The following is a 22977-nucleotide window of genomic DNA, read 5'->3' as shown; positions in this document are numbered from 1 at the left end:
TGCAGACTCCGCACAGACAGTGACCCAAGCCGGGAATCGAACCTGGGACCCTGGAGCTGTGAAGCAACAGTGCCAACTACTGTGCTACTGTGCTACCCACAGGTTAACAGGATTCAGTGTGAGTAAGAACATGAGCAGCAGGGCTTTAGATGGCCTCAAGTTTACAGAAAGCAGAATGAGGGAGACTGACCAGGACTGTGTTGGAATGGTCAAGTCTAGAGGGAGGAAAGATGCAGAGGGTTTCAGCAGGCAATTGAGTTGAGGCATCGAGCAACGCTACAGAGTTGGGAATCGGTGATCTTAGTGATGTCATTGATATGTGGACAGAAGCTCATCTAAGGGTGAACAGAAACCAAGTTTGAGAACAACCTGGTTCCGCTTCAGAGAGATATCAGTTAATCAAGTGCTGCTTATGGGCTGAATGCTGGCCAAGACACTGGGAAAATACCCTCTTCTTTGAAAAAGTGCCATGAAATCTTTTACACTCGCCTGAATAGTACAGAGGGCCTCAACAGGTTGGTGCAATGTTAAGATGGCATCAATAATTGTGCAGCATTCCCTTAGTTCTGGTCTACAAGGTTAACCTCAACTCTGCTCAAGGAACCTGAACCCACAACATTTTGATTTAGAGGCTAGAGTGTTGTCCCTGAGCCGCACTGATTTCATGCAAGATATTTCCAAGAGTAAACATTTCTAACAATGCACTTTAGATTAGGCAGATTTGAAGGAGTTATAAATAGCTCATTAAAGCATAGCTAACATTGCATGAGACAATAAGTAGGATATGTTTGTATGAATAGGCATAGCGCATTGTCCACCCAGTTTTGAATGTTGAAAATTTAGTTGGTCCAGGATCAAGAAAAACACCCTTGCTATAGCTAAAAGCTTTGGCAATCAAATAGCTCCTTTATCTCTGTGTCTCAGGAGGGGTCAATTTGCTTCATGATCTGCAGCTGACAATGATGGATTTGGTCTGTACTTTTGGCAATATTAACAATAAAATAAAATCACAATGAGAGGGAGGAGCATGAATTTTGATTCCAGAACTGATAAAGCAAATGTATCACACAATGAATATATGTTGTTGATTGAATGAAATTTAAGAAGATACTGAACACTACTCTGCACTGGTAAGGTGAGAGACATGAGGAATGAAGGGCTTTGATGAATATTGGAGAAACAATCATCTGATGGGCTACTACAAGGACAGGTATCATTGTCTTTTAATATCCGTGCTTCTGCATAACTCCAGTGTGTTAAACGCTGCTTCAACCTTAATGAGTTCAAATCTTTGAGTGTGAGTCGTACAAATACTTCAGCATTGAGTTTAATTGTACTTGGTAAGTGAAGAATATGTGGTTCAGCTGTTCATGAATTGTGTCAGCTGTGTTCAGGCTACAGTGGTGCAAACAATCTGTTTTCGATATGATGTGACAAAGTGATTTATCCATCACACTATTCTGTCAAAGTGTTTCATGTTTAGAACTGAGTACGGTCAGAATAATTCACCTCGCCTCTCTCTCCTGTGACACTGTTAAGTTTGGCAATTTCTGCAGTAAATCCTCTGTCTACCTGTTAAGCGGCACTGTGCCATTCTCGTGCTACTTGATGCATGTTTAATTTTAATGTCTCTGTGGTCTCATCAACATTTTTGCATTAAGTACAATTTTCTTCATCCTATTAATGAGGTGTTATACATAACCCCTCGGTGCAGTGCTATGTTCTGCCTGTTAGGAAGTCATTTTGAATTGTTTTCTGTTCTACTGACTACTATTGATACCTATGTATTTTTTCTAAAATATCTGTCAAATTGCAACTTCATTATAATTAAATGTGGGTGCATGCTGGTGAAGAGCTCATTGTGTGTTTCAGAGAACAAGACCTTCCTTTGGGTCTATCATTTCAATTAAAACCTTTCTGTGTTCTAACAATGCTTCAAAAACAAGCAAATCACTATTCATATACATTGTACGTAAATAATGCTTCCCAAATAAAGTGGCGTACAATTATTTCCAGCATATTCCAGAGCATCAATAACAATAACCATGTCCATTTATTTATGTCATATTTTCATAAAGATACAACTCGTTGTGAAGTAGATAAATCACAAAAGGATAGAACATTTAAATGTGTTCACTTAACAATATAAAATGTAGTCCGGTCTAAACTAAGTAATACACCACTTTATGTCAACGATTTAAAAACTATTTTGTGTTTTATGTTTATTTAAAATAGATATGAGAAATTTCCCCACGGCCTACCAAGTAAAGGCCTCACCCTTTTCACTGGAATTCGCAGTCTGAGACGAGTACTGTAGTATCAGTTCTGGTCAGCAGTTTTAGATCTAGTGATTTGCCTTTTTTAAAAATCGTTCTTGGGGTGTGGGCTTCGCTGGCTGGGCCAGCATTTGTTGCCCATTCCTAATTGCCCTTGAACTGAGTGGCTTGTTAGACCATTTCAGTGGAGGGCAGATACGAGTCAACCGCATCGGTGTGTGAGTTTGGAGTCACATGTAGGCCAGATCGAGTTAGAACGGCAGATTTCCTTCCCTGAAGGACATTAGTGAACCAGATGGATTTTTACAACAAGCGGCAATGGTTTCATGGTCATCATTAGATTTCCAGAACATAGAACATACAGTGCAGAAGGAGGCCATTCGGCCCATCGAGTCTGCACCGACCCACTTAAGCCTTCACTTCCACCCTATCCCCGTACCCCAATATCCCCTCCTAACCGTTTTGGACACTTAGGGCAATTTAGCATGGCCAATCCACCTAACCTGCACATCTTTGGACTGTGGGAGGAAACCGGAGCACCCGGAGGAAACCCACGCAGACACGGGGAGAACGTGCAGACTCCGCACAGACAGTGACCCAGCGGGGAATCAAACCTGGAACCCTGGCGCTGTGAAGCCACAGTGCTAGCCACCATGCTGCCCACTAATCCTGGATTTTTTTTGTTGAATTCAAATGTCACCATCTGCCATAGTGGGATTGAAGCCTGGGACCCCGGAGCATTACCCTGGGTGTTTGGATTACTAGTCCAGTGACAATACCACTATTCCACCATTTTCCCAGCTCTTTTGCATCTGCTGGTTTTCATTTTCCTCTCATGATTTGCCCATTTGATTTGGACATGTAAATGTCATGACTCCAGCCAAAGTGGGCTCCCATTGAAGGCGGTTGGCCAGCTTTAAAAAAACTATGCAGGAGCCAAGGAGATGCTATCAGCTACAGCAGCATCTTATACTGGGGGAGCTCATTTAGTGGGATGTTATTCGCACATGAAAGGGCAAAGAATTCTAATTCTGTTGGTAGTTCTCAATTTGCTGTTACTGTCACAGCAGAAATTCGAACATCATCCTGGTTACTGCCAACAACGAAATCAAACTATTCACATACTTGATCCAAAGAAGGGAAGATTATTAAGAAAGTGAAATCTGTTCTATTCCACACGTTTGCTTTATTAAAATAAAATTGTGTGTGCTGGTAGAATGCAATATCAAAATAAAACAAATAAAAAAGGCACAACCCTTTAGATTAGTTTTACCCTGTCCTAAGCAAGTGTTCTAACCATGCTCAATCATGAGGTGTGGATTACACCCTGTACATTCAAACCATTTATTTTTTGTCACAGAAATGTGTTTTATATTGGCCAGAGAAACGGGGCATATACGGGAAGGTTGAAGTTCTTGTAAACAGCGTTACTGAATGTGAACATTACATCATCCGGGACCTTACCCTTAAGGTAAACATTGATGGAAACAGTAGTTAAATGTCAAGAATTGAACTTCTGTTGATCTACAACTGAGCTATTTATATCATAATTAAATATAAGGTTAACATTTTTCATAGTTAATGTAGTAATAAAATTGTTTTCATTGTTTAATCTTACATTGCTTTGACTGTACTGTCAGCACCATGTTACATTATTTAAGCTAGGCATTTTTTTTTAGTGAGAAGTATTTTGTACATGTGCTGTATTATAAGAACAAATTGACATGAAAAGACCAATAAGCTCATTGAGATTCATCTTCCCAATGCTTTAACTCCCAGCAAGCATCCAGTCGCATTTTTACATGAACCATCCTACGTTACCATGATTTGAGCTTAAGAAATTCTACTGACTGTTTTCAATTTAGCTTTCACTAATTTACATGTGCGTTCCTCTTGGAGAAATCTATAACTGTTAACGCCTTGTACCTAAATTTGTACAAATTGAACTTGTATAATCTTTCCTCGCAACTTATTCCGTTAAATTTGAGGATTTGTTGATTTTCTCTGCATTTCGTCAATCTTTCAGAACTATGATCAAAATTGAACTCCATGACGCCTGACTAATGTATCCCAAAACTATAGCAAAATCTCTGTAAACTGTCTGGCTGTGTATCCCAATATTCCAGTTTTTTTATAATTGTTTTACTAAAACATCTCAATATTAAAGGACTGGTTTTAGTATAATTGCAAACTCCCTTTCTAAAGCTCTCCATGTTAATTCCATTCCATTGAATATGTTAAATATATTATAGATTTTACCTACATAATGTACGTAACATTTCTGACATTAACATTACTTTGCCAATTACGTGATTAATTCCTAAAGGCGTGATTTCAAAAGCTGTAGTTCTTTTTTAAAATAAATTTAGAGTACCCAATTCATTTTTTCCAATTAAGAGGCAATTTAGCGTGGCCAGTCCACCCACCCTACACATCTTTGGGTTGTGGGGGCGAAACCCACGCAAACACGGGGAGAATATGCCAACTCCACACAGACAGTGACTCAGAGCCTGGATCGAACCTGGGACCTCGCGCCGCGAGGCAGCAGTGCTAACCACTGCGCCACCGTGCTGCCCTCTAAAGCTGTAGTTCCAATGTGAAACATGGTGATGCAGAATGGTGCTTCTTTTATTATTGGGTATTGAATCTTAGCAAAGAGCCAAGAATCTTCATAACTTTAAACATACCAAGGTTGAAAAGTAGAAGAGAAGGTGTGATAAATAAAGAAGTTGTTAAGTTGTGCCAACCTTGAGTTTAAACACCGGTAATTGGTAGGAGAAAGGGAAGAAGACTGAGGAAAGTAATGAGCACCAGAACTTCGAGTGTTTGGAAAAGATTGGGGTAAAGAGGAGATATAAGTTGACTGGAAGAATGAAATGGTGTATCACCAAAATTAATAACATATGTGCCTCTATCTTTTCTGACCAGCATGAAGGCAAGTCTCAAAACATAAAACACTACTGGTACAAGTCCTGGCCTGATCACAAAACCCCAGATAGTGCACAACCATTATTGCAACTCATGCTGAAAGTGGAGGAGACGAGGCAGAAATCGCCAGGTCGAGGCCCTGTTGTTGTACACTGCAGGTAAAGTGTTTTACAATGTTTTGGTCTGTGAAGAAATTTTTATCCTGATTTCAGAAATGAGGATTGAACAAACTTTGTACGTGGTCATACTTGCCAATGGACTGGACAATTGTAGTTTGGAAATATGAAAAAAGAAAGCTTTCCATGTATGTAGCATTTGCCATGACCACCAGACATCTTAAAGTCCTTCACAGCCAAATAAGTGCTATTGAAATGTAATCAATATTATAATTCAGGAAACACACCAGCCAATTTGCCACAGTTAACTTTCACAAACTGGAAGTTTGATCGTGGCTAGATAATCTGTGTTTCTGATGTTGATTGAGAATATTGATCAGGGCCATCATGTTATAACTCCCCAGCTGTTGTTTAAAATAAAGCCTTTAGGTCTTTTACATAAACCCAAAAAGGCAGATTGGGCTTCAGTTTAACGTCTGATTCTCTGACAGCGCAGTACTCCCTCAGCACTCCACTGGAGAGTCGGTCTTGATTTTTGTACTCAAGCCTTGGAGTGGGACTTAACCCAGAATCCTGTGACTCCGGGATGAGACTGCTACCAACTGAGCCATGGTTTACACGTTTAGTTCTTGTAAACAGTTAAAGCATAACTATCTCAATAGTAAAGATCCACTGAGAAATTTACTGTTTTTTAAAAAAGTAGTAAAATTATTCATCAATTGAGTTTTTAAAATTAAATTCTTCACCTGCACTGCAGTGAGTCATGTTCTGAAGTTGTGACTTTGTGAATGAGCCATGATTATGGTATGATCTGAAACAGAGGTAATATTTTTTGAATTGTCCTTCCCCCGAGAGTCTGCTTCTTGAACTGTCATTAATGAATCAGCTCTTGCTTTACTGTTTCATATCCCATAGGATCACTTGCTTTGAATTTTCACACAATCAGTGCATTGACAGAGCTAAGGAAGAGCTGAACATTTACCCATTTAATTAAACACCCTTTGAAATAATATCCTCAGGGTCACCAAACTAACAATACCTATTTAAAGTCAGCCCAATACGCAGTTCTCAAAATTATTCATTGGTTCCATTCAGCCCCAATTTTCAAAATAAAGTAAAGACTATCATTTATCTGGCATCTTCCATGAACACAGGACAGTCCAGAACACTTCATTGCCGCTGATGTACAGACATTGTTGGTGATTTTGAGCCCGTGTTTGCCGCCGGCGTAAAGGCGACGCGGACCCAAAATCACGCGTAAGTCTGGAAACGAGATTCTCGCCAGCGAGAATTGGCACTGTCAGGGTCCTAGGTTGTCACTGCCAAGGGGTGTGGCCAAAAGGGGTGGGGCCATGAAGGGAATGGGCCCTAAAATGGGAGATTGAGTGGGGATCATGAAGGGAGGACATGCAGTTGTGGGGCATGGAGGGGGGGCATTTGGTGACCCCATAGCGGAGTGTGGCTCACCTGGCGGAGGGGCTCGCTGGTACCGGCTAGAAGGGGATGTGTCGTTGCCGGCAAGAAGGTGGCAAAGCCTGAAGGATGGCCCTTTGGGAGGGCCCCAATGCCAGCAATCCTTGGTGGGGGGTGGGGGAGGGGGTGGTGGAGAGGGGATTAATGCAGCCGAGGGTGGTGGTGGTGGGGGATGAGCACTGAAGCCCTGATGCCTGAAATGTTGGGGGCAGCTTGGGGGGTGGGCACGGTGGGGGAGGGGGGGGGGGGGGCTGCTGCGCTGTCACTTTGAGATCTCTGTGAAGCCAAGATTGCCAGCGTCTTCGGATCCCACATTTCTTCGGCACGTTTCACCCCTGGCTCCAAAACAAAGACTAAATGCGGGAAGATCGCGATTGGTGTTCCGACGTGATTCCCACGGGTTTTCCCCCAAAATGGCACCTTGTCATTTTTTGGGGAGAATTCCGCCCATGTTTTCCAGGACTCCAGGGATAGCTACCCAGCACTTCTTCAGGTCACTGCCATGAGAGAATTTACACACAACAGAAAGAGCAGGTGCCGGCCCTCTGAAAGATGGCACCTCTGACAGTACGACAATCCCTCAGTTCTTCTCTGGCGTGCCAGCTTTCATTCTGTGCCCAATTCCAGGGGAACTTAAACTCACAACCTTGCAACCCACACCCTTGCTACAGCTGACACTGGCAACTGAATAATAAAATGTAAATAATTCCCCACTTCTCAGTGCCAGTCTATTTTATTCCATCTAGAACTTAAATTTAAACAACAAGACTGCCCCACGTAATTCCATTCAGAACATAACATGGAAAACACTAAATAAAATGACTGGGAACTTACTGGATACATTTACATTATTTTTCTTTCAGTGCCGGGATAGGGAGAACAGGCTGTTTCATTGCTATCACCATTGGATGCCATCAGCTGAAAAACGAAGGAGTGGTCGACATACTAAGTATTGTTTGCCAGCTACGAGTGGACAGGTAGATGCTCACATTTCCTCACAGTTACATAGCAAGCTAATTGAAAAACAACTGTGATCGAGAGATAGCGATAGATATGAAAGACCATTACCGAGAACAAAACATATTTGCTCCCTTACTAACTGTAATCTGAATGTTTTTTTCATGGAAGTAGGTGTGCCTTTCCTTTTCCTTGGAGTGTATATTCTGCATAAATTAACCAGCAACAAGCTTGTGTGAGTTTAAAATAAAGAAGGTCACCTGGACTCGAAACGTTAGCTCTTTTCTCTCCTGACAGATGTTGCCAGACCTGCTGAGATTTTCCAACATTTTCTCTTTTGATTTCAGATTCCGGCATCCGCAGTAATTTGCTTTTATCTGTTCTCACACACTTACCCCAAATTAACATAATATCAGATATTCAGTCTCACACATGTGCACTCACACACATACACTCACACACACCACATGCAGATAATGCACCTTCACAAGTTACAATTAATTCAGTCTTTGATTTATGGTTTCCAGTGTCCCATGTGGTTTTGTGAATAGTTTTAATGATTTAAAGTTGAAATAGGGTCTTACAACAAGTTGCCAGGGTTCCAGTAGTTTAACATCCAGGAGGTTAGTTCTCAGGTGCACTTTGAAACTAGAACAGGTTAAGTACTTTGGCTGCTTGAACAGTTGCAGCTTATTTCAGAGTCTGGTTGTCAGACTGGAGGGTGACTAACAGATCTGCTGGGTCCTGGGATAATAATGTGCAGCCTCTGAAAACCAGCTTTGATCACGTCAGCGGGGTTAACACTTCTGAGGCCCACCAACCTATTTAGGATCGGGAACCCAGTGTGATACAATGGGATGTTGATAGTGACCATTGAGTTTCGTTCTTCCCTTTCATCCAATATGAAACGTTCAGGTGTTGGCCTATCCATAAACAATAAGCTGTGTAAATTCCACAAATGGCTTGGAGGTGCCCTCACCTAGGTCCACATTTAATTAGATATTCTTGATATCGAATGTAGGCCAAATGCCAAAGTCACATGATTTACAACAGCCATCTTAAAAAGTTGTTCATGTCCAATTTTTAAACTAATATAAGACAGTTCCAGATGCTTCCATATGGGAAGTTATAAACAGGACATGTCTTTACTAGGTATGGCACTATTCAGTGCAATGACCCAATTCAAGATTTAATTGTTTTATGCCTCTACCACTCTATGAGGACTCTATTTCATGTCTCAGTTATTCTTTGTGTGAAGAGTAATTTCCTGATGTTGTCTTAAAGTTGACATCTAGTAGCATCCATTTTCTACTTCTGTTAATAAAAAATTTCTGCATTACCGGTAATTGTTTCCATATCATTAACTATTTTGTGTACCGCTATAAGGAGGGCCTATGTACATGCGCCAACAACAGACTTTCTATGGACTTGCAGTCCATCTCATCTCTCACTTTCTCGCTGTAGTAGGACTTCAATTCTTTTCCCCAGCATCGTCAGTCAGTTCAACTATTCGTCTATTCCTTTTCATTTGTCAATACTGTAGCTATATTACGCACAGACAATGAGCCAACAAAGAGGGTGGTATTTTCCAGTCCCCCCCAGAAGCAGAAATGGGAAAATTTGGAGCATGGCCAAAAGTCAATTGACTTTTCCTCCATGGTGTCAGCACATCAGCAATCATTGTCACTCCCACAGCTCAATGCATTCTGTTCTTTATGATGGCCTCACCCCAATGAAGGTGCTGTGGAGCATGAATTTCCTGGAATTAAGTTGTTTCAAATCCAGTGAAAATTAAGCCCAGAGTTTTATGCACTGTAGGAAATAAAATCATGCTAACTGTGATTTTAAAAAAATCAATTATTTAAAAAGATATCCATCCTTACTGAAACCTGCACATTATTTTCTGTTTCTTTGAATTCACTCATTGGCAGCCATCTAAGTCACATTAGAAATTGAACTTGCTATGCCTATTGGGTGGTTTGGAATTTTAATTTGCATGCTCAGAAAAGGAATATATGTTGTGATGCCAGCACATTCCCAAGGATTGAGTTGTTTACAATGACTTCTGCCTGTTATAACCCATTTTTCCATTCTGCCTAATGGGATTGGTAGGAAATTTGAGTGTAATTGGACAATGGCAATAAGGACGGACACATGAATGAAAGCTATTTCAGATATAACTTCCGAATTATGCCCCAAAGGAAATTCCAACGTGTAGACGGTCCACTCTGTAAACTTATTAAAATATGCAAATTGGCAGGAGCATTAAACATTGCCTCATCTGCTATTTTGTGAATTTATCTCAAAGACGCATTTTATACCGTCTACAATAATACAATGTGCTAAATGATAGCCAACCATCTTAACATTCACATTTTCCAAACATACGAATTTGACTTTATTAACAGTATCGTTTACAACAATTGCAGAAATGTCTGCACTGTTTGGAGATTTTCTTTCCTAAAGAGGTACTGCATCTTTGCTTTCAGAGAAGTTTTTAGATGGACTAGTTCTAAAAGTATCCTTTTCCTTCCCTTTCTCGTCATTTCCCCCCCCTTTCTCGTCATTCCCCCCCCCCCCCCCCCAACAGGGTTGGAAAATTCAATTGTTGAGACTCAGGACAAAAACAACAACCTGCATTTATATGGTACCTTTAATGCAGTAAAATGTCCCAAGGTCATAACTTGCAGTCATCTGTATATTCATGCAGGAAGTTAAGGAGTGCTCTTTGCTTGATACCTTTGATGTGAAATTGGCAACATGTTTAAGGAATGTTTCCTCTGCTTTGTTACTGGACAGCTGTGTAACCAGGATACATGTTCTGCCAATCTATGTCAACAGCATTATTGCATAGCATGATTAGCCCCTCAAGAAGTGGATGCAGTTAATCTGTGCTCTTAAGTACAGTCACTAAACTTAGGGAGGCGCAGGTCAGTTAGCTCAGTTGACTGAACGGCTGGTTCATGATGTGGAGTGCTGCGAACAGCGAGGGTTCAATTCCTGTACCGGCTGAGATTATCCATAAAGGCCCTGCCTTCCCAACCTTGCCCCTGTCTGAAGTGTGGTGACCCTCAGGTTAATTCGCCACCAGTCAGCCCCCTCTCTCGAAAGGTGAAAGCAACCTGTGGTCCTCGGGGACTATGACGACTTTCCCTTTCCCTAAACCTAATAGAATATTTGGACTGGTGATTGGAAAATAACTCCACATTGGAGGCGCGATCTAACCGAATTGCAATAGAGTCCTGTGTCGAGCATGTTTAAATGGGTGCATGAAAGAGATGGATCTCTTTTCTCTTGAAAAGTGAAGACCGAGAGGTGACTTAATAAAGGTCTTTAAAATTATTAAAGGTTTTGATAGAGCGGATACAGAGGAAATGTTTCCTCTTGTGGGAAGAGCCAAATTGGAGGTCTTCAAAATAATATAATCAATTTAAGAAATCAAATAGGGAATTCAGAAGGAACATTTTACCTCAGGAGCGGTGAGGATGTGGAACTCGCTACTACAGGATATAGTTGAGTTGAGTATTATAGGTACTTATGAGGCGAAACTAGATGAGGGAGAATGAAGTAGAGAGTACTGCTGATAGTGTTAGGTGAGGAAGAATGGGAGGACGCTCAAGTGAAGCATGGACTGGTTGGGCTAAATTGCCAGATGCTGTGCTGTATATTCTATGCAATCCTGTTTAAGTATGAATGGTACCGTAGACTTTGTTACAGGGCTGCTGTGATTCTTTGAATTTCCATGATTCCCTGAAGGTGTATACTTTTCTGTTTTCTCATTCCTTCTGGGTTTTGCTTTATTCCTCTTGCTTTTCTTGACGGTTGGCGGAAGAAAGGATCCCTTCCAAATCATAAACGTGTCCTTTTCCTTCAGAGATGCTGACTGACCCACTGAGTGTTTCTAGCATTTTCCGTTTTGTTTTAAATGTTACTTTTTTTTAAATTTAGAGTATCCAATTTAATGTGGCCAATTCATCTACCCTGCACATCTTTTTGGGTTGTGAGTGTAAGACCCAACTCCACACGGACAGTGACCAGGGGCCGGCATCGAACCTGGGTCCTCAGTGCCATGAGGCAGCAGCGCTAACCACTGTGCCACCGTGCTGCCCTTAAATCTCAAGCGTTTTGATTCTTACATGAATTTTATTTGCCTGTTTTTTGTGCCTTCTTTTGTTGATTTCAGTTCTTTCAATGTTGCTCTTCATTGTTTTATTTGAAATAGTTGAAGTGAACCTCACAGAAATGTCACTTTGTCCATTTAAGTAAATGACTTTGAAACCTTAAAACTGAATCAACTGAGTTAAAAATAAGGCTTTATTGTGTAGAGAAGACCCCTTCCACAAGCATTCCATCCCTCCCGCACCAACGAACTGTGGTAGCCATGTGTGTATTCTATGCATATATATGTGTACCATCCACAAGATGCACTGCAGTGACTCGCCAAGGTTCTTAGACAGCACTTTCCAAACCCACGACCGCTACCATCTAGAAGGACAAGAGCAGCAAATACCTGGGAACGCCTCCACCTGAAGGTTCCCCTCCAAGTCACTCACTACCCCGACTTGGAGATATATCGCCGTTCCTTCACTTCGCTGGATCAAAATCTTGGAACTCCCTCCTTAACTGCACAGTGGGTGTACCTACACCTTAGGGTCTGCAGGTGTTCAAGAAGGCATCTCACACCATCTTCTGAGGGCAACAAGGGATGGGCAATAAATACCAGTGATGCTCATATCCCATAAAAACTATATATTTTTTTTAATTGCAGTCAGTGGAACTGACTGTATAATGCAGTACTAGAGTATTCATTTATTAAAGTAATATGCTTTTTACTCTCATAGGAACATAGGAGTAGGCTGTTAGTTCCATTGATTCTGCACTGCCATTGAAACAAACATGGCTGGTCATCTGTCTCTTGTGCCATTTTCCCCACTATCACCATTTCCTTCATGTTATTAGTATCCAAGAATTGTTTGATTTCTATCTTGAATATGCTCAATGAGCTTCCACAACCCTCTGGATGGAGAATTTCAAAGATTCACCAGCCTGTGAGTGAACAATTTCCTCCTCAGCTCAGTCTTAAATGTTCAGCCTCTTATTCTGAGACTGTGCCCCCTGTTTCTAGACTGACCAGCCCAGGAAGACACGGCCCTGTCAAGCCCTGTACAAAGTTTGTACGTTTCAATGAGATCACCACCCATACTTTGGAACTCTAGAGAACACAGGCCCAATTTTCTCAATCTCTCTTCAAAAAACAGTCCCGCCATCCCAGGAATTGGTCTGGTCACCTGCATTGCATTCTGTCTATGGCAAATACATCCATCCTTTGATAAAGAGACTAAAACCGTACTCAGTACTGCAGACGCGACTCACCAAGGCTCGATGCAATTGCAGCAAGACATCTTTACTCCTGTACTCAAATCCCCTTGCAATCCCGAACCAGCCTATAGGGGCTGGTTTAGCACAGCAGGCTAAACAGCTGGCTTGTAATGCAGAACAATGCCAGCAGCGCGGGTTCAATTCCCGTACCGGCCTCCCCGAACAGGCGCTGGAATGTAGCGACTAGGGGCTTTTCACAGTAACTTAATTCAAGCCTGCTTGTGACAATAAGCGATTATTATTATTATTATTATTGCATGCTGCACCTGCATGCTTGTTTTTCGTGACTCATGAACAAGTACCCCCAGGTTTCTCTATACACCAACACTTCCCAGCCTCTAACCATTTAAGAAGTACTTCTGATTTATCGGCCAAAGTGGATGGCTTCATACTTATTCACACTATATTCCATCTGCCATGTTCATGCTCATTTGCTTAGCCTGACAAATCCACTTGAAGCCTTCTTGCATCCTCCTCACAGCTCACATTCCCACCTAGTTTTGTGTCATCAGTAAACCTGGAAATATTACAGTCCTCATCTATAAATCTACACTTTACCTTGTCCGACCATGCCTCTGCCAGCTTCAAATGCTCTATTCTTCTGATTTCAAACTCCTGTTCGTTCCTCCTCTCTTCGTCCCCCGATTGCGGGGAAAAGAAAGTCTTCCGGCGCCTCCGTCCCATTCTCGAGAACTCACTCCTTAAGATTCTCCAGCTCTCACAGCCTTTTAAAACATGATCAAAGCTATTTCTCAAACGAAGTTCACCCTCGTTTAGGCTCTGCATTTATTTTATTGGCATGTATCAGTGAATTGTCGTGGGGAATTTTGTAATGTTGAAAGTCCAGAATTGTTATATCACAAAGGGGTGATTGCATTTAGAATATTCACCACGCAACACTTAATGGCGCAATATACATATAGGAATATAAGAACCTACTCCACCAGTCAGTAAGATCATGGTTGATCTAATAGTGGTCTCAACTCCACTTTTTCCCATGATCCTTGACCCTTGCAAATCAAAAATCAAAGTCAGCCTTGAGTAAATTCAATGGACCTGACTCCATTCCTTTCTGAAGAGGAAAATTAGACTGACTAACAACTTTCAGAGAAAATCATTCTCCCCTCTTACTCTTTTATTGGTGAAGCCTACTTTTAGTCTCCTCCTCAAGAGGAAGCATCTTCCATGCATCCACCCTATCAAGTCCCCTCAGGATCCTCTATGTTTTAAGAGAATCACCTCTCATTTTTCTAAACACCAGTGGGTAAAAGGCCCAACCTGTTCAACTTATCTTCATAAGATATGGTCTTCATTGCTGGCATGAGTTAAGTGAACCTTCTCTGAACTGCTTCCACGCAACAATATCCTTTTTCAAAGAAGGAGACCAATACTGTGCACATTGCTCAGAACTATACAAAGAACGTGGGCTGGGATTTTCCAGCACTCACTGTGGCGGATTTTCCTGTGGCAGATCCGGTGAGTAATTGGCCCTAGCGGAATCATCTGATCCCACTAAGGTGTATGGGCTTTGGTATGGCTTTCTCACTCTGCTGCTGGGGAACATGATGCGGGGGGTCATGTTCGGTAAGACCAGAAGATCCCAGGGGCAGGAAGGATCAGAAGGACCTAAGTGAATTCTTCAAGATGTTAAAAAAGATTGCGCGGGATTCTCCCTTTGGGGGACTAAGTCCCCACGCCCGCCGGAAAACAGGCGAGAATCACTCCGCACTTTTTCCTCAAAGGTCCGGGGTGATTCCCCGTCCCCCAAGGGGCTAGCAGGCCTCCGGCGTGCATCTCGCAACTCTGGCTGCCGGTGGGGGCCCTGCTGGACATACCTTGCGGTGTCCGATCCCCACCCCCCCCCTCACCATAAAGCCCACATCAGACGCAACTCTGAGTTCCCACTGGGCACTCGGCCCGTGAAAGAATAGGGGGGGGGGATTGGGCTGGGGTTTGCGTATACGCAGTTTATGGGGGCTGCTGGTCATTTCATTCATCAGTTGCTTCCGCCCCACAGTGTTAGATTAGACGAGGAGGTCTGAACTTGATGGATTCATTAGGCTAGCTAGAGTATTCTTTTGGGGAGGTTTGCATATGGTCCCAGTACATCCGTACGATTCCCTTACAATTACGAACATTAATATTTTCATGGCTAGTATCAGTGGAAGGTTATACAATGTGCATGTTATCTTCTCATGTAGTTTACAGCAATGTATATACATTGCAACCACATGGAATCAGTTGCCAAGATAATTTCTTCCCTTATCTACCTTTTAGCTCAACTGATTTAGTTTTAAGCTTCCGGAATAGTTAGCTAAAATAAATAATGGGGGAATTTTAACTCTTCACTAACTAAAGTGAGTGGAGAAGAACAGTTAAATCGGATTGGCTGAATTTCCCAATCCGTTCCCACCGATTCTGTTTAAATGGCAGGTGAGGCCTCCACTGGTGGCAATGGGGACCGAAAGCTGCTCTGAGCTTGGCGCTCACTATACTTTCCCTGTCAGGTCAATCTGCCAGGAGCACAGAGAAACTTTGAGGAAAGTTTCAAAAACAATAGTTGACCTTTGGAAGATCTGCCAGGACCCACGTGGAAAGTCTAGGCCTTTGCTGGTGTCAGCCATTCTTAGTGAGTAACATTCTCAGATCTGTGTCAGAACATTGTCAACCCATTTCCTGCTACAGACACCTAAGCGCAAAGTTTCAGCTAACACTACTGTGTCCTTACCAGTTAGGGTTGCCAACTGTGATTAAATGTATTGCTCATGGTTTAATCTCATGATTTGCCCACCCTGCACTCCACATCCTCCCCACCCCCATTCCAGCCATTAGTCGGCCACCACATCCATCCTTGTGACGTCTGTCTTTTCTCATCTAGCTGGAAAGCAAAAACGTTTATTATCCAATTGGACAGAGATAAAGAGACATTTCTTCATTCAAAGAGTGGTGAGCCTGTGGAATTCATTACCACAGGAAGTACTTGATGCTAAAACAATGAATATATTCAAGAGGTGGCTAGATATCGCACTTGGGGGCGAATGGGATCAAAGGTTGTGGGAAGTAAGCAGGATTAGGCTATGGAATTGGATGATCAGCCATGATTGTGATGAATAGCGGAGCAGGCTTGAAGGGCCAAAAGGCCTCCTCCTTCTCCTATCTTCTATGTATCTATATATGATGCTTGACTGTCAGCCAAAGAGCCATTTTTCTCCATTTCCAATATATTTATATCTGGTAAAGCGTTATGTTCGTTCAGAATGACAAATAAAAAGCAATCTCGATTAACATCTTGATGATTTTCTCCAGGGTTTCACACAGCAGTGTCCTGGAGATTGATATTCCTCCAGCCCAATCCTAGAGAGTTGGCAGCCCTTTGACCAATATTGATCCTTTCAATTAATATCACCAATAGCGGCTTACATTCATATAGAACCTATAAAAGGAGCTTTACAGGAGTATGACAAAACAAATACCACATTGGGCTACATAAGGAGATGTGGCTCTGTCTTTCTACCGCTATATGAACATACAAACAAATTAGGAGAAGAAATAGGCCACTCGGTCCCTCGGGCCTGCTCCACCATCCAATGAGATAGTGGCTGATCTGATTGTAACATCAACCCCGTGTTCCTGCCAACCCCCCTGATAACCTTTCAACCCCTTGTTTATCAAGAAACTATCTAGCTCTGTGTTAAAAATATTCAAATATTTTGAGGAAGAGTTCCAGAGACTCACGATCCTCTAGAGAAAATAATTCTCCTCATCAACGTCTTAAATGAGCGACCGCTTATTTTTAGACAATGACCCCCTGGTTCTCGATTCTCTGACAAGAGGAAACATCCTCTCCACATCCACCCTTTGAAGTCGGGATCTTCAAGGTTTCAATCAAGTCGCCTCTTACTCTTCTAAGTTTTGTAGATACAAACCTCACTTGTCCAATCATTCCTCATAAGACAGCCCACCCATTCCTGGTATTAGTCTAGCAAGCCTTCTGAATGCTTCTAACATATTGACACCTTCCATTAAATAAGGAGACCAATACTGTACACAATACTCCAGATGCGATCTCACCAATTTCCTGAGCAACTGAAGCATAACCTCCCTACTTTTGTCATCAATTCCTCTCACAATAAACTATAACATTTAATTAGCTTTCCTAATTACTTGCTGCATCTGCACACTAGCCTTTGGTGATTGGTACACGAGGACACCCAGATCCACCTACACCTCAGAGCGCTGCAATCCCTCACCATTTACATAATAAGCTTCTTTTTTATTCTTCCTGTCAAAATGGACAATTTCATATTTGCCCTTGAAACCTATCTGTTTGGCGCACGTGTTCTCGAACCTACTTTTTGGCTCGATGTTAAATTTTACTTGAGACGACGCCTGTGAAAAGCCCTGAGTTCCTTTATTCCATTAAAGGCGCTATATAAATGTAAGTTATAGTTGTTGGCAGTCCTGCCATTTATTTTCATGGAGGCTTATGTTGTGAATAATTTTGTAAATTGGAAACCAGAGCCAGCGGTAAATCAGGATTTCGACTGTTTCAATAACAGAACACCACGGTGGCCCACGGTGGCCCACTCCAGCTCACCTCCTGATCCCAACTGGAAAGTGGGTGAGTGGGTGCCAGCTGAGCGCAGGATCTGGCTTGGCTGGGTTGCTCCCCAAAATTGGATGCCTGACAACACTCATTACTCAGCTTCACAGATGAAAAACGCTCAACTGGGCAAGTAACAGGCGCCTGCGGGACCATACCCCAGTATCTGCCAGCACCTTCCGGAGAGGAGGGGAAGCAATTTTAAAAAAAATCAACCATTGAAATAGGGAAGTAAGTGAAATGAGGATCGTACTCCCTTTTATTCTGACAATGAACAGCAGCTGTAAATGCTTAGCACAACAAACATTTTGACAGTTGATTTAAAGTGTAAAAATGAAATAATCCATATGTCATATTAAAAAGGAGCACTAAAATTAGCTCTCTAATGCTGTCTTTCCAGGAGATGCAATGAAACAATTGCAGCAAAGGCAGAACACCAGCAATTGCCAACTGGCTGCTTGTTGCCAGGCCTCATTCCCCCTGGTCTTCCTTTGCAGCTTCCTACAGCCTCCCCTCCCTCCCCTGCTCCCCGCTCCCCCAAAAGTGAAAATTGACTCCGTTTCATGATGTTGTGAGAGCTACATGAACAAAACTTCCCGAAATACCTCATCATAACACCCTGCTTCACTGGAATGCTAGCTAGCATTCTACATATATACCAATAAGTCAACCATTCAGCCCATGCATGAAAGAACGGATAAGTTATTGTCTTACTATCACACTGCAAACAGACCTCAAAAGTACTTGATAAAGCAACCTCAATCACTATTGCTGGGCAAGTAAACAATGTGTCGAGCCATTCTGTGCCACCCACAGCATGAAAGGCTAGTTACATCTGTTTCTTGGTGGTGCTGACCAATGTTCCCTCTGAGCTCCATAGGTGCGCACCACGTAGCAACCAGGAACGTATGGCGCCGAGAATAAACAAGCCATGCACAAGCCTTTAAGTTCTGACCATGTGGCAGAGTTAATGGACAATGGAGTGCAATAAATTAACCATACACAGAAAATAGAAGTTAGAGGGAACATTGGTACACGAGGACACCCAAATCCATCTGCACCTCCGAGCTCTGCAATCCCTCACCATTTAGATCATAAGCTTTTTTATTCTTCCTGTCAAAATGGACAGTTTCATATTTGCCCTTGAAACTTATCTCTTTGGCGCACGTGTTCTCGAACCTCCTTTTTGGCTCGATGCTAAATGGTATGTGACACGACGCCTGTGAATAGCCCTGTGTTCCTTTATTCCTTCATGGAAGCAGGAATGCTTCTTGTGATAACTGCTGGCTAGGAAACTGGGAATAATCCTGTTGTCCTATAATAGTGCCATGAGAACATTCACTTTTAGGGCGCGATTTAATGGGAAAGGTTTCTGTGGTAGCGAGCGGGAATTGGGTGGTGCTATTTACTGATGCTATTTACATTTTGGTTAGCTTTTTCTGATTATTCATTTTGCATGAGCTTCGGTTAATTGATCCACTTAACAAGGCCCAACGGGCTGATCTGCTAGCTGATTCTCCAGGACCACGCCTGCCAGCCCCCCGCTAACAAGGGAGAACAGCATTTAAACCACGCCTGCACAGTCAACCGCACTCAGCTCGCAGTCGTGCCTCCAAGAAGACCAGCCCCACAATTCGGGGATGCCGACCTGACCAGACTGTTGAACGCAACCAAAATCAGATGGGATGCCCTGTTCCCCTGAGGGCCTTGGAGGGTCAACCACAGGGCAGCCAATGCCACCTGGGAGGAAGTGGCAGCGGCCGTCAGCTCGGGCAACGTCGTCATGAAGACCGGCACCCAGTGCCGCAAGAAGGTCAATGACCTCCCACCGGCCAACAGGGGTGGGTTGGCACTGGTGTCACCTACTACCCCAACCCCCACCCTGAGCATACACCTAGCAATGCCCCTGCCCAGCATTGTTCCGTATCCCAGCCCCCATATCCAGCAATGCTGCCCTCGCCACCCTCCCATACTCGCATCTCTCTATATACACCCCATCCTCCCCATACTCCCCATTCTCCCCATCACCCCATACTCTCCATACTCCCCATCACCCCATACTCCCACCCCTCATGCCACCATACTCCCCATTCCCCCCATACTCCCAACCCCCCATACTCCCCATCACCCCATACTCCCCATCACCACATACTCGCCATCCCCTCATCCCACCCCATACTCCCCATCCATCCCATACATCCAACCCCCATCATCCCACACACCTCATCCCCCCATACTCCCCACCCGCCCATACTCCCCCCCCCCCCCCCCCCCCACCGAATCCCCGCCCCCACGATGAATGATGCATTTATGGCCCCTCTGTGTCCCCGCAGGAGAAGTTGGCCCACAACAGACATGAGAGGGCCCAGAGGGGGGGACAGGTTGCTGGACATCAGAGTCCTCACCCCCTATGAGGAACAGGTCCTGGAGGTCACGAGGGTGGCTGAAGACTGATCTGTCACCGACGTAGAGGTTGAACGTACAGTGCAGAGGTGAGGTTCTACCAGCCCCCCACCCAGATGACCTGTCACACCTAAGTTGTTAATGCCATACAGAATGACCCATCCCTCCCACTGACCACATGCCATCAACCCGCAGATCCTCATCCGATGGTTCGGGCCATCCCAGTTGTGGAGGACACCGAAGACCACCACAAAGCAGGCGACCCTCCGGGGTGTACTGCAGTGCACTAGGGGCATCAGAACCACATTTTGAGCAGTCTGATGCATCGCTCGATGACAGCCTGGGTGGCTACATGAGCCTCATTGTATCGGGTCTCTGCATCAGTCACTGATCTCTGTACCTGTGTCATTAGCTAGGTCCTCAGTGGGTACCTCTTATTCCTCAGGAGCCAACTGGCCATCCTGGGTGATCCTCAAAGAGGCTGGGGACATCCGACTGCCCCAGGATTTAACTGTTGTGCACACTCCATGGGAAGCATGCGCACATGTACATGATCTTCATGTGGTGGTCGCACATGAGCTGGATGTTCAGGGAGTGGAACCCCTTCCTGTTGATATCGGGCAATCCCTGAAGGGCCCGGTTAGCGCAAGGTGACATGCGTGCCATCTATTGCCCTCTGGATCAGGGGCATCATGGCAATGGTGGAGACTCCTGGTGTCCGGGCGTCCTGTGTTGGGCCTGCTCCATGTCAAAGTTTATATAGATCATTACCCGATCAATCAGGGCAATCATGACTTCATGGATGCACTTGTGGGCTGTAGCTTGTGAGATGCCACACAAGTCCCCGCTCAAGCCCTGGAATGATCCTGAGGCGCAGAAGTTCTGGGCTGCAGTGATCTTGATGGCCACCGAGAGCAGGTATCCTACCCCTCCACGTGATGCCAAACATGTGACGACATGGCACAGGTGCCGCTCCGTCCCCTTGTTGAGGTGGAGCCTCCTGCAGCGCATGGTGTCCGTCATCTGTTCAGAAGACCAGCGACGCCTGTGCACCTTGGGCCGTCGCCGGCTTCCCCCTTTGGGTTCCCCCTGGCCTCATGGGCGGCCGGGTCCTCGAGGTGTGGGATGGGGCCCTGCACATGGGCTGCCGCCTCGAGTGTTTGTCGACGCTGCTGCCGCCGCCTTCTCCGGTGTTTGGATACCTGGCCTGCCAGCAGCACCATGAGGGCAGCTTTCGCGGGATCCAAGATATCATCCATTCCGTGTAATATCTTTAAGGAATTGAAGAGGGTGTGAGACTGACGACCAGTGGTGTCTTCCACCCTGGGACACTCCATTCCGCCACTCCCCGACATGCCTTGTCCAGGTACCCATGGCTGAGCGGGGGACCCTGATCACCAGACCACACACCCTGCATCCCAGACACCTACCCATAACGTTGCTGGACCAGGCACTGGTCCCCTCCACTCCCTGGTGCACACAACCACCCTCTGGTAGCCGAAATGGCCACTGGTGCTGGGTCCCAGTACTGGGTGTTTTGGTGTTGGCCGCTGCATCCGTGGTGTTGCTCAGGCACAGTGTCCAGGCATCACGGTCTGATTGGGATGCTGGGCAATAGCTCCCACATGCTACATGGTATGCCCACCCATGGAATCCATTTGGGAACTGTGAAGTGCTCACTTAATTACGATTGCCAATTCCCATTTAGCAATAGCCTTCTGCCATGCAACCAGAGGCCTCCACGGTCATGTGCAGTTATGGGTGATTGGGTGGGGCAGGCAGTCAGGGTCTAGGTTTGCCCCCGGAATTGGAACATATGATCCAGGGGGGTGGCATGGCGGATCCCCAGGCATTTAGTCACCCATTTCCCACCCCCCTCCTCCACTGCAGGCCATGGGCAGGCAGCACCCCGCCCACCCCCACCCCTCACCAGCTCCGCCACAACTCGCACCACCGATGGCGGGACACCCCGACTGAAACTGACCCTCCGGTGCTCCCCCCCTCCTCCCCACCCCCCACCGAGCACTGGGGCATTTTGACGACCAGAGGGTGGGTGTCTGTAGCACATAACGTTACGTGTCCGTGTCTGGGGTACAGGGTGTGTGGTCTGGTCAGCAGGGACACCTGTTGCAGCCGTCTGTGTGTGAGCAGGGCATGTCGGATGGTAGGAGGTGTGGGGGGGGGCGACAAGGTGGGGGGGGGGGGGCGGAGAGGGTAATAGGGGAATGGAGGCACCAGGGTCAGGTTTTTAAAAAGGAGTAATCAGCGCCTGCGTGACCACTTGCTGGGGGGGGGGGGGGGGGGGGGGGGGGGGGGTGCGGTTCGATCACGGGGAGGCTGTTAGATAGGGAGTCCCTCCATTAATTGCTTGGAGATTGGCCTTAAGTGGCAATTAAGGCAAATGAGTGGTTTCTCGCCACGCTACAGAGGGTTCCAGATTTCGGCAATGGGAGCGAGACGGTAGATCGCAAACCGATCAGCACCATCCGCGTTTCTGCTTTTTTGGCCTCCCCCGTGATCTAACGGCCTGGTCGCCCTCTCAATTTAGCGCAACAAAACCATGAAATTGTGCCCTTAAAATGCAAGATGTCAGTTTAATATCTCACCCAAAGCATGGCTGTTTTATGTGCCGTGATTTCTTTCAGACATTTTAACTTAGAAAGGGAAGCAATGGTGACAGGTATAGATTTGACCTGTTTTGCGTTTAGTCTTGTTCGTCCTGTAGGGCGACGGTGACCATGTTCATCATCTGGGGTGTTCGGTAGGGTACCTGTGAGTACATAGGTGTCTGCTAAGGCCAATCTGCACCCAGACAGTCTGCTGTTAATAGGGCAGGATACCA

At 44.8% G+C, this 22977-nt stretch overlaps 1 protein-coding gene across 2 annotated transcripts in view; it reads left to right on the top strand.

The window, feature by feature from the left end:
* ptprr (protein tyrosine phosphatase receptor type R) overlaps positions 1–22977 on the top strand; it is a 371240-nt gene that overhangs the window by 306168 nt on the left and 42095 nt on the right. For both annotated transcript variants that reach the window (XM_072485105.1, XM_072485106.1), the window contains 3 exons: positions 3637–3747; positions 5205–5362; positions 7657–7770. In XM_072485105.1, coding sequence (XP_072341206.1) covers positions 3637–3747; positions 5205–5362; positions 7657–7770 — 383 coding nt within the window. The remainder of the gene's footprint in view (positions 1–3636; positions 3748–5204; positions 5363–7656; positions 7771–22977) is intronic.

Source organism: Scyliorhinus torazame, chromosome 19, assembly GCF_047496885.1.
Source record: "Scyliorhinus torazame isolate Kashiwa2021f chromosome 19, sScyTor2.1, whole genome shotgun sequence".
In the NCBI taxonomy this organism is placed as follows: Eukaryota; Metazoa; Chordata; class Chondrichthyes; order Carcharhiniformes; family Scyliorhinidae; genus Scyliorhinus; species Scyliorhinus torazame.
Note: the sequence above shows the minus strand (reverse complement) of the source record. Positions and strands in the feature narration are given on the sequence as shown.